General features: G+C 39.7%; 2 protein-coding genes across 2 annotated transcripts; one reads left to right on the top strand and one right to left on the bottom strand.

The window, feature by feature from the left end:
- Positions 1-6,161: 6,161 nt before the first annotated feature.
- On the top strand, positions 6,162-7,108 carry LOC127756429 (uncharacterized). Its single transcript, XM_052281760.1, has 3 exons — positions 6,162-6,485; positions 6,568-6,777; positions 6,863-7,108. Exons 1-3 carry the CDS (start codon positions 6,324-6,326, stop codon positions 7,106-7,108), a joined length of 618 nt encoding a protein of 205 aa, XP_052137720.1. The 5' UTR covers positions 6,162-6,323.
- Positions 7,109-10,310: 3,202 nt separating this feature from the next.
- Positions 10,311-12,143, bottom strand: LOC127756557 (actin-1-like). Its single transcript, XM_052281912.1, has 2 exons — positions 10,878-12,143; positions 10,311-10,794 (listed from the first exon to the last, which is right to left on the bottom strand). The coding sequence occupies exons 1-2, from the start codon at positions 11,943-11,945 to the stop codon at positions 10,729-10,731; spliced, it is 1,134 nt and encodes a 377-aa protein (XP_052137872.1). The 5' UTR covers positions 11,946-12,143; the 3' UTR covers positions 10,311-10,728.
- Between the last annotated feature and the right edge of the window lie 203 nt (positions 12,144-12,346).

The raw sequence follows: 12,346 nt of genomic DNA, 5'->3' as shown, positions 1-12,346 counted from the left end.
CTTCAGAGTTATGCACTTTGTTTTTTTCACTGCCACACTGTGAGTATTCTGAAATAAATCCAAAATTAGCATGTTTAACCTTTAAAAAATTTAGATCAACAAGATTTTTATCAGATTAGTACCTATATATTCTCCCATTATTCTATAATCTGAGTACATAAAAATCATATTATTTATACTTGGTAAGCTGCAATGTAGTGTATATTGTCTCTAGCTCAGTTGCTTCAGGAAAAAATACACTGCAAGATTACTCAAGAGAAAGGGACCAATATCATGTCTTAATTTGTGTATTTAGAAACTGGACTTGTACATAGGCTGGAAAAAAAATCACAGTTGCTCAACTATGTTTATGCTACTGTTTGCTGATTCTGTCAACTAATATATCAACTAATATATCAAAAGATTACTGTGGACTCAAGTTAGACGTTAGCTAATCATCATGGATAAGGCGTGGATGGATGAGCCTAGGCACACACAAATCTATATACAAGGAGTGGACAATTTCCTTGATTTTGCATTTAGCAAGTCTGCAATAGGAGATAAAATATTATGCCCATGTAGAAAATGTGTGAACTCATCATGGAAAAATCGAAGTGACATACGTGAGGACTTGATATGCGATGGATTTGTAAAGGGTTATAGAACATGGATGTTTCATGGAGAAACAAGTTCCTCTTTTGTTGATAATCATGACAGTGATGAGGTTGACAGTGGGCACTCTAGAGAAGATGATGACATTTCTGATTTGGTTCGAGACTTAGTATTTGGACTAGATGATCGAGGGGAATTCGAAGATGCTAGTAGTGAGCCCATCAATGATGATGATTTAGAGGCTCTACAGAAGTTAGTAGAGGGTGCTAGTCAAGAATTGTACCCAGGGAGCAAGAACTTTTCAAAGCTACGCTTTGTAGTACGGCTGCTGCATACTAAATTACTTGGGGGCTGGACAGATAGAAGTTTTGACATGCTGTTAGATCTACTGAATGATGCCTTCCCGGAGGGGTCAGCACTACCTAAAAATTACAATGAAGCTAAGAAGTTGATAAAATCTGTAGGGCTTGGCTATGTTAACATTCATGCATGTAAAAATGATTGCATTCTCTTCCACAAGGACCATGCTAATGGAGACGCATGTCCAAAATGCAAAACTTCAAGATGGAAATCAGAAACCAAGAGTCTTGATGGGAAACGTGTACACAAGGTTCCTGTCAAGGTTCTACGCTATTTTCCGATAAAGAGAAGGCTGCAGAGATTGTTTGTGAACCAGAAAATAGCAACTCTCACAAGGTGGCATGATGAAGGACGTATACGAGATGGTTTGCTTAGGCATCCGGCAGATTCACTTGCATGGGAGGACTTTGATCAGAAGCATCCTGAGTTTGCTTCTGATAGCCGCAATATTAGATGTGCATTAGCTACAGACGGTTTTAACCCATTCAGGTCCATGAACATTAACTACAGTATTTGGCCTGTTATTTTGATTCCTTACAACTTCCCACCTTGGATGTGCATGAAGCAACCAAATTTCATCCTCTCATTGTTAATACCTGGGCGTGAAGCTCCTGGTAGTGATATGGATGTCTATTTTGAGCCACTAGTTGATGACATGAAAGATATGTTTGTTGAAGGCATTAGAACATATGACTCTTCTAGGTCTGAGTACTTCCAATTGTGTGCTGCCATATTGTGGACCATTACTGATTATCCGGGGCTAGGATATGTGGCAGGATGCAGTACCTCTGGTGAAGGAGCATGCCTTGATTGCCACTCTTATACTTGTTCGCTGTTTTTAAAGAACGGGAGCAAGACATGCTACATGGGTCATCGTAGGTTCTTAGATGCAAACCATGAATTTAGGTTTGATGCCCATTCATTTGATGGTCTTACTGAGCTGCGGCCAGCACCTAAACCACTTACTGGAGATGAAATTCTAAGGCAAACAGAAAACCTTCAAACAAATTTTGGGAAGGATCCTTCAGGGAAAAAAACCAAAAAGCAGAAGCACAAGGAAGGGGAGCCGCTGATTGTTTGGAAAAGGCGGTCTATTTGGTTCAGGCTACCATACTGGAAGGACTTGATGCTTAGGCACAACTATGATATCATGCATATTGAAAAGAATGTATGTGATAACATAATTAATACACTTTTGGGAATTGATGGGAAATCAAAGGATAATCTGAATTCACGTTTAGACCTTCAAGCTCTTGATATTAGGAGGGATCTTCATCCTGTGGAAGTTGAAGACAAGTTCTTTTTACCTCCTGCACCTTATTCCATGAGTCCTGCTGAGAAGAAGTTATTTTGTGAGGTATTAAAAAGTGTCAAGTTTCCTGATGGCTATGCATCTGATATACGCCACAATGTACATGTTAAAGAGAAAAGGATAATTGGTTTGAAGAGCCATGACAATCATATACTTCTTCAGCAGTTGCTTCCACTTGCTGTGAGAAAGATATTACCTGAAAATGTTAGTGCTGCCCTGATTCGTGTAAGCAACTTCTTCAAGCAGATGTACTCACCTGTCATTCGCATAAGTGAAATGCGGAAGCTACAAAATGAAATAGCTGAAACCTTGAGCCTTCTAGAGACAATATTTCTTCCGTCATTCTTTGATATTATGGTACACTTGATGGTACACCTTCCTGCCCATGCTATAATTGCTGGTCCAGTACATTTTCGGAACATGTATGCTGTAGAAAGGTAATTTTCTAAAAATATAGTTAGCAACAATATTACTTGCTGGTACAAACAAAATGAAAAGTATCATATTTTCTTGTCACTATAGGTATCAAATGAGGTGCAAGGGCTATGTTTGTACTAAAAGTCATCCTGAAGGATCAATTGCGGAGGGCTATTTATTTGATGAGAGTCTTACATTTTGCTCTCGCTATTTACATGGTGAAACTAGATTTAATCGTCCAGTTAGAAATGATGATGGCCAAAGCAGGGAAATCTATAGTTCAACTCCTTATTTCTGTATTGGGCGAGGATTGGTTGGCAAGTGCTCCATGAATTTAGACTACAAAACCTGGCTTCAAGCACACAGATATGTCCTGTTCAACTATGATAATATACAACCTTTCTTGGAGTAAGTTGCCCAAACAGATTTAGTATATTATAGTTTTATTCTTTGTTGCTATACTGATCAAGTTCACCTTTGCAGCAAAACAGATTTAGTATATTATAGTTTTATTCTTTGTTGCTATACTGATCAAGTTCACCTTTGCAGCAAACATGCAACATATCTTTCCTCTATTGGTCATCGTAACAAACTAGAGATCAATCGTGTACAACATGAAAGATTTCATGAATGGTTTAAATTGCATGTAAGTGAGCAAATGAACAAAAAAAACAAGATATTTTAGATTTTTTTTTCATTTCACATTAACAATATCAATACATCACAGGTGGCTGAGTTAGTTGAGGGTGGTGAGACAGTTCCAGAGGAGATCAAAATTTTAGCCAAGGAGCCAATTTTGGTTGCACAAAAATATAGTAGCTATACTATAAATGGGTACAACTTTCATACAAACTCCTATGATGAGGGTAGACCAGTTCAATGCAGTGGTGTAGCGCTGGTTGCACAGACCTCAAGTTTTGAGAGAGGAAATGATGATGCTGTCACAATAGGAAACATTTCATACTATGGTGTTATAAAGGAAATAATTGAGTTGGATTATCACCGTAGAGGAAAGATTGCTCTCTTCAAATGTGATTGGGTGGACAGCAAATGGGTTAAGACTGATCAATTTGGTATAACTACAGTAAATTTCAAGCACTTATTCAATACAGGGGAGAAGATAACAGATGAGCCTTTCATTTTAGCATCACAGGCAACTCAAGTTTACTATGTTCAAGATCCCATTGAAACAGATTGGTTTGCAGTTCGGTCCAAACCATGGCACTCTTATGATATGCAAGATCCTGAAATTGAAAACTTAGAGAATGATGAGATAGCTGTACCACTGCCTGAGCTACACCCCAATATTAATGTTGATCTTGGTGCTGGAGGTATTGGGTGTGTTAGGAAAGACATTGATGGAATTTTTGTTGGTGCAACTAAACCCAAAAAGTAAGATTTGTTTGGAATATTAGTGCAGCTTGAATTTATTGTCACTTTCTTGCAAAATTGTAAATTCATTGTCATTATTTCTTGCAAGAGTTGTAAAGTAATTCTAATGCAAATATCTTTTTTTCCTTATTTCAGGACCAGAGATGGCAAGCATGCAAAAAAAAAGTCAATATGAAATTGACAGAGATGCAAATGTTGCTAAAAACAAGGCATTCCTTAAATCATTAAACATATGTCATACAAATGGCCAACAGGGCACTTCCAAACCACCAAGGAAAAAAGCTAAGGTGAAGTATCATGATGCAGTTTTCCCCTTTTCCCTTTGATTTCTTCAGCCCTTTTCTTTCGAATTTTGATACTAAGTATCACCTGAATTAACATTCCATCCTCTGTTTAGTCCTGTATCTTGGAACTCATACTTTATGATCAAAGAATTCAGAAATGACTCATGTAACTATCTAGCCTAGTATGGTCTGTAGTTGTCTCTAGTTGCTTTCCATAGAAACTTTTGCACCCCTTGTAGTGTAAAGAATTAGAACAAATCACAATGTGTTCTCCACTTGTTTTTGTTCAGAGGTTAGTCATTCTTGCATTCAGAGAATGGATGAGTAGAATCTGTTCATCATATAATCAGGGATGTAGTGTTCATTGTCATGGCTCCTGCCTCTAACTGTATGTATATACATACATATAGGGATGTAGTGTTTTTAATGAGGCATGATCTGATTGTTTTTCATGTAATGCATACAAAATGTTTGACTTAGAATTTTTCTTGTAGACAACTCAGGGGACAGATGGAGTAGTAGTTGGAGGTCCAATATTATGGCTTAGGACACAAACAAATGCAGAAAATGGAGGTGTTGATGCTAATGACCCTCGAAATATGCCCTTAGCTGGTGAAGGTATTTCATTCAACATTTGCATGTATCGTTAATAAGTTGAGGTATATGAATATATAAAGTTCTTAACATCTCTTTTCATATGCAAGCAGAAAATATTCCAAGTGTTAATAATATACAGCTACAAAAGAAGGGGGGAAGAGGTATCACTAGAATGAATAGCATATATTCAAGGCAGAATAATCAACCTAAACTCAAGGTTCTCTTCAATGCTTATGGTCAACCGGTCGGTAGAAATGCTGCACCTTTTAAAAGCTTCATTGGTACATTGGTAAAAAGTAAGGAGTTCTCACTTGGGCACGATGATTGGAGACTTGTTGATATCAACCAAAAGTTCAAGTTATGGGATGATTTGAAGGTATTTTTTGCAATACAAATTTAATTACCTATAGTGCAGTAGTACATTACTTAAATTAAATTGCCTATACTTGTATCTATGCAATTATCTGTTTGCTGAATGCTAAATTTGCATGTTAAATTAGGAATACTATGATCTAGATGATGGTGCTATTGGCTTTGTCATGGCAACGGCTGCAAAGAAATGGAAGGATTTTAAGTCAGATTTGAAAAAGAAGTTCTTTCAAGTGTATGATGAGACCATGACTAGAGAGGACATCATGAATTTATGCGATGAAAGAGTTAGTGACCCTGATTGGAAGTGGCTTATTAATCACTGGAATTCTTCAAAGGCTGAAGTAAGATACTTTCAATTTAAAATTTAATGGTTGAATTACTACAATTTTACATAGTAGCACTCCACGTGTTGCTTTGATTGAGTAGTACACAAATGATTATGTATTTGTACTACAGTATCGCTCAATAGTAGGACAACAAAACTGTGCCAAGTCATTGGTGCCTCATACCTCTGGAAGCAAGAGCCATGCTTGTGTTGGATATGACTTGGTATGACAATGATTCTTTAATAAGAATTCAGTACACTATTATGGGTTATGTCCATAGCTAAAGTAACTAATTGTTGTAGTCTCAAGATATTGGTCGTGATGCTCGTAGAGATGAAATCTTTATTGCAACACACACCCACAAAGATGGAACTTCTTGTCAAGAAGCTGCTTCAACCATTGTAAGTATGTGTACATTGTTGTTGCCTACTAGCAAATACTATGTAATACTTACTGATGTCTATATGCAATATATTTATTGATTTACAGAATCAGCTAAAGGAAGTGGCAACAAACAACCCAGAACTAAAACATAAATCTATCCAAGAAGGTGACTTGTATTCACACGTTTGTGGAGAAAAGGAGCCCAGAGGGCGTGTTCGTGTTGTGGGACTAGGACCAACTCCTCAGGATATTGGCACACCTGGAGCTAAGAATTACATATCAACTAGGATGCAGATTGCAATTGAAGGTCGTCGGCAAGCAACCAAGCAAGTTGAAGTCCTAACAGATCGTGTAGACCAACTGCAGCAAGAACTAAATGAGATGAAGCAATTGATGCTTGTAGTACAGGGATCTAACTCGCATCATGGATCATATTCTCAAAATCCCACTGTGAGTACTTGCTAACCTCTTTCATCAACTTTTTTGTTGACAATTCCATCACAATGAATTATTTCAATTTGGTTTGTGACAGAATTTAAGGCGTGAACAAGAATTTGGTGGCAATGAAGAACAAGATCATCATAACTCTGAGGGTGACTTTGCCTCGGCAGAGAATCATGATTCAAATGATGATGGAACCATTGGTGCTCGTAGGCAAGTTCCAGCCCCAAGAATAAGTGCACAAAGTAATTACTCTACTGCATTGGGTGGAAAACCATCTCATCATGATCCTGAGTTTAAGGTATTTTGCGTCATGCTCTTTACTTATATAATAATACTAGCAGTGCTGACTTTATTTCTTAACTTTATGTATCCATGGTGTTCAGGCTGGAGTAGATGTAATACTGTATGATATTCTTACATCTAGTCCTGTTGCTAAGGCAACAATTGTGTCAACGCACCCGTACTCGATGGTGGGACAAGCCCCTCTTGGTAAGAATTATTGTGAGGTTCTCATTGATATTGTGCTCAAAAGGAATGCTGTGCTACCACGTCCATATGATGATATTGGGACTATGGCTGAAGCTCACATGACGTGCATTGCATGGCCATATGTAAAGGTAATATCCTAAGCTAAATCCTATTTGAATTTTTTCCACTATTCATGAAATATTGACTGGTTGTTTCTCTTAGATGAAGGTACACAAGAAGACATCAAAGACTAACCAGCAAGCAGGTACACAATAGAGTCCCTTTTCTTTTTGCTGTATTTCCCATAGAACCACTGAACCAGCGGCATGATCATGTATTTATATTAGGGAAAATAACCTCACTTGAAACAACTAGTGATCACTCAACAGTTTACCTTGTGAGTGATAGGAACAATATACAAAATGCTGAATCAGTACTACAAACTTTTTTTTCATGAGTGTTTTATAAATTGCATGGCAATTTGAGTGTGGAACCATGAAAACATTCATAGACATGATCACTTAACTGAACACTTCTTGGTGACAAGTGAAATGCCATTGTATCTGCAATGATTAGTTCATTTGAGTCCTCTCCATGAGGGTAATACTTAACATTGTATCTGCAAGGTATTGTGGTCTATTGGACCTTGGTACTCCCATCACTGACTGTCCTGTTTGTAGGTGTGTCTACATTTTTGCATAGCATGTAATGTTTTGTCATTATTGGGGCATCTGAATCTGTACAGTTCATTGATTATAGCATTGGATGTTAGCTTACATATATTGATGATAGTAGTTCTGAAGTCTATCAATATAGTATTCCCTTATTTTGAAGTCGACCACCTGTTTTTTTTTCCAATTCACCTTTCCCCATTTCAGCTGCAAACATATATATGTTGTTTCGTTGTGGTTACCACAAGTGAGGCAGACACTGAATCTTGGCTATCATGTTTCACATGGTGTTTTGTTGGGCTATCATGTGCTGCTTCTATGAAAAAAATAGTCCATGGAACTGTTAGATGAAAAAAATTGGGCTTTCACATATGGTGGCAGTATCTTCTATACTGTTTACATTTTTTATTTCAGCAAAGGGAATGTGATATTGTGGACTGAAGCATAGCTTTCCTTATTTTGCAGGCAACCATAAAAAGGGCTAGCAGAGGTGCTGTAAAAAAAACCAAGAACCTACAAGAACCATAAAAGAGATGATTTGTATTGTTTTTGGGACCTCGATACACCTACAAGAACCTTAGTTGCATCTAAGTTATGTAATTATTGCTATGTACTTGAAGAACTCCATTATATCTAAGTTGGACATTTATGTAATAGCTATTTGAGCTGATGGACAACTGCTATTTGTATCAGAATACTGCTATTGTGATACTGGTACTTGAAGGCTACTTGATGGATGAATAATAGTTATGAATAGTTTAATATTGTGTTATGCATGTGTATAACTTACTAAAAGTGATAATCTGTGTTGCAAAATTTGGAGTGGTATTCATCCATGTATGTTGCAAATTTAATTTGAGGTATGGTTCATAAAATGGATGCTAATAGGTAATTAGTATATTTTTTTGTGTGGATTACCGACTGATTGCTTGTAAGTTATTGTGCTAGCCATCTATACATTAATTGTCGGCAAATCTATAACACAATGATATGCTATCTGTTGGGAATCTTCTTAAGTGTCGGTAAATGCCCATCTGTTGGTAAAACTATATGTCGGTAAATATGTAGCAACACTATCAGTCTATCTGTCAGCACATATTTATCTGTCGGGAAAGACCTTTGCCGGCAGCACTTGGCCTGACAGACCCTATCTGTCGGGAAAAGTTTTGCTGACAAATAATTTAACACTGCAAATTTCATAATTGCTCACCGTAAATTTTATAGGTAACATAATTGTGAATTCCATAACTTACACTGCATATTTCATAGGTGAGAGCCTGAATGCCTGATAGTGCATGGGTTGTACCCTTTTAACAGTTTAGCTATATGTTGGTTCGGTGTATCCCTATTCCTTTCCATTCGAGATGGCCACACCACAAAGCCACCCGATGGCTTTGAGGGATCACCGATTTTTTTTCCGCTACACTCTTTATGTATATCACTTTAAAAGTTATCAAAAAAAATTTAAAACAGTTTACCCATCAATATATGTTATATATTCTATAAATATACATGCTCAAATTCGACTTGCATACGGTGTTGTTTGTTGTTTGAGTTCAATGAATATAGAGATGTTTGAGTTCAATGAATATAGAGATTAAGTACGGGCATGTGTAAAACAAGAAAGTCATTAGCGTATGGTTAATTAAGTTTTAGTTATTTCAAACTTGAAATTTTGGATTTATCTGACATTTAAAGAATTTTTATATAGAAAGTTTTCTACAAAATGCTTTGTTTAGCAATTTGAAAAACGTGCTAATAAAAATTGAGATAAAATATGTATCTTAATCAGACAAAAATGGAGCGTACTAGATTAAAAAGAAAATAACAAATATAACTATCAAACTTGATTTGTTTATCTACTTTTGTAAGTCGAATTTAAAACTACATGTTTATAGGATAATATATTATATATTAATATATCTTATCATCTTTTTTTAAAAAAATAATAACTTGTTAGGTGCCATGCATTATGGCTTCTTCTGCTGTAAAGAGGAACTAAAAAAGAGAGACGGGGAGAGGCCCTGCTGCTCTCACTGTGAATGGTGCCAATGGTGAGCCAAGAATGATTGTGCTTCACCTCTCGATTCCTATCCTTGTGAGATCCTCCCTTAAAAGGAGTTTCACGGTACAATTTAATAGCATTATATATTGCGTATATACAAGAGCACATTAGAAATGTAATGGAGCTGATGTGCGCCATATGGCTGCTGCCTCCTCGAGGTAGAGGGCCTAATTAACTAGGGTTTTCGGCAGGTCGGAAGGTGAGAAGCAGAGAGGAGACCAAGCGGCGGTGGAACTTGCTCACGGCGGCCGGCGTTGGTGGCGTGGCGCGCGCATGGACTTGTGGTGCTCGCGGGTGGCTCGCCGTGGTCCGTTGTGAACGGGCGATGGGAATGGTACTGGATGAGATCAAGTTAGAGAAAATTGTCCATTTAAAGAATTGTCCTCCGCGATATACGTTGTCCATTTATAGCTAGAATTGACCCCATGCATGTTGCAAGAACATATATAGAAATACACAATCGATTTAAGTGGGTAGAGAAATTAATGTACAACATTTTGGGTAGAGAACGCGTAAGGAGCATGAATTATTCTAGGGTTTTCTTCTTTCTTCTTTTTATCTGTTTAGCTTTGCGGTCATGGATCAGAGACAATGCATCATCGATCATGCATGAATTATTTCTTAGAATGGAAATGAAAGATATAGACCATATTTCAATCCGGATGGATAAGTTGATGATGATCGATCTTGTGAGATCGATGCACTTACAGCGTATACAGGCAAAATAATAATAATAATCAAACACGTACAGCCTCCAAATGAAAGGGAAAAAAAAGAAGAAGCAAACATAGTAATATCTATATAAGGTCTACCTCCAAATGAATGGATAATTGTAGTGTATAAGAAAGAAAATAGGGGAGAAATGGAAAAAGGAAGCTGGACGTGAGGAGCGGTGTGGTGGTGACGTACTCTTATAAGTAGCATATATATATATATATATATATCCTCTTGGATATATATATATATATTATTATGTGGTGCTTAGTTAGTTTATTGTTGTTTTTTAATTAAGGATTAATTATTAATTAATAGGTAAAAAAAGAAATTAGAAGCACTTTCGGTGAACGATGGAGGGGCCGGACTCGTCGTACTCAGCCTTGGCAATCCACATCTGCATGAAGCGGAGTATAGTATTAATGTGGAAAATAATAGTAAGAAGTAAGGAAAGAAAGGAGTGGGCGGCCGGGTGCGTGCCTGCTGGAAGGTGCTGAGTGATGCGAGGATGGAGCCTCCGATCCAGACGGAGTACTTCCTCTCGGGCGGCGCGACGACCTTGATCTTCATGCTGCTGGGAGCGAGGGCGGTGATCTCCTTGCTCATCCTGTCGGCGATGCCGGGGAACATGGTGGTGCCACCGCTGAGGACGATGTTGCCGTAGAGGTCCTTGCGGATGTCGACGTCGCACTTCATGATGGAGTTGTAGGTGGTCTCGTGGATCCCCGCAGCCTCCATCCCCACGAAGGAGGGCTGGAACAGCACCTCGGGGCAGCGGAACCTCTCGGCGCCGATGGTGATGACCTGGCCGTCGGGCAGCTCGTAGCTCTTCTCGACGGACGACCCCGTGGCGGCGGTGGCCATCTCCTGGTCGAAGTCGAGGGCGATGTAGGAGAGCTTCTCCTTGACGTCGCGGACGATCTCGCGCTCGGCGGTGGTGGTGAAGGAGTAGCCGCGCTCGGTGAGGATCTTCATGAGGTAGTCGGTGAGGTCGCGGCCGGCGAGGTCGAGGCGGAGGATGGCGTGGGGGAGGGCGTAGCCCTCGTAGATGGGGACGGTGTGGCTGACGCCGTCGCCGGAGTCGAGGACGATGCCGGTGGTGCGGCCGCTGGCGTAGAGGGAGAGGACGGCCTGGATGGCGACGTACATGGCGGGGGCGTTGAAGGTCTCGAACATGATCTGGGTCATCTTCTCGCGGTTGGCCTTGGGGTTGAGGGGGGCCTCCGTCAGCAGCACCGGGTGCTCCTCGGGGGCAACGCGGAGCTCGTTGTAGAAGGTGTGGTGCCATATCTTCTCCATGTCGTCCCAGTTGTTGACGATGCCGTGCTCGATGGGGTACTTGAGCGTCAGGATGCCTCTCTTCGACTGCGCCTCGTCCCCGACGTACGCGTCCTTCTGCCCCATCCCCACCATCACCCCCGTGTGCCGTGGCCTCCCCACGATGCTCGGGAACACCGCCCGCGGCGCGTCGTCCCCCGCGAACCCGGCCTTCACCATCCCCGTCCCGTTGTCGCACACCAGAGGCTGGATGTCATCAGCGTCCGCCATCTCTCTCTCTACCTGCTACTTTCCCTAGCTACTTTCTTTCTTTCTTCTTACTACTGCAAATACAACAAACTTCTTCTCTAGCTCTTCTTTCTTTTCCTCCTCCCGCCTCCTCCCTCTTCCTTCTCCTCCTCCTCTTTCTTGTGTAGCTAGGCTACCCAACAAACCTTGTAACAGCTAGCAGCTAGCAATGGCCAAGGATGACAGTTTCTGTGCCTCCATCTATATATACACACCCACACACAAACCAAAGCCACACACCTGCACCGACGGACGCCCGCCTTCCTCGTCTCCTCTCCACTTCCACACATCTATATATACACTATAGAAATATTATTACTGGATCCATTAATTATAGTATATGTCTAGTAGTAATTGTTTGTTTTCTTTCTCCATGCATGCAT

Source organism: Oryza glaberrima, chromosome 12 (genome assembly GCF_000147395.1).
Source record: "Oryza glaberrima chromosome 12, OglaRS2, whole genome shotgun sequence".
NCBI lineage: Eukaryota > Viridiplantae > Streptophyta > Magnoliopsida > Poales > Poaceae > Oryza > Oryza glaberrima.
Note: the sequence above shows the minus strand (reverse complement) of the source record. Positions and strands in the feature narration are given on the sequence as shown.

Excerpts from the sequence above, each read along its gene's own strand:
- LOC127756429 (XM_052281760.1), top strand. The coding sequence starts at position 6,324 with ATGCAGATTGCAATTGAAGGTCGTCGGCAAGCAACCAAGCAAGTTGAA. Across the intron at positions 6,486-6,567 it reads CATATTCTCAAAATCCCACT|AATTTAAGGCGTGAACAAGA; the intron begins GTGAGTACTTGC and ends GGTTTGTGACAG. Across the intron at positions 6,778-6,862 it reads ATCATGATCCTGAGTTTAAG|GCTGGAGTAGATGTAATACT; the intron begins GTATTTTGCGTC and ends CATGGTGTTCAG.
- LOC127756557 (XM_052281912.1), bottom strand. The coding sequence starts at position 11,945 with ATGGCGGACGCTGATGACATCCAGCCTCTGGTGTGCGACAACGGGACG. Across the intron at positions 10,795-10,877 it reads CACTCAGCACCTTCCAGCAG|ATGTGGATTGCCAAGGCTGA; the intron begins GCACGCACCCGG and ends CGCTTCATGCAG.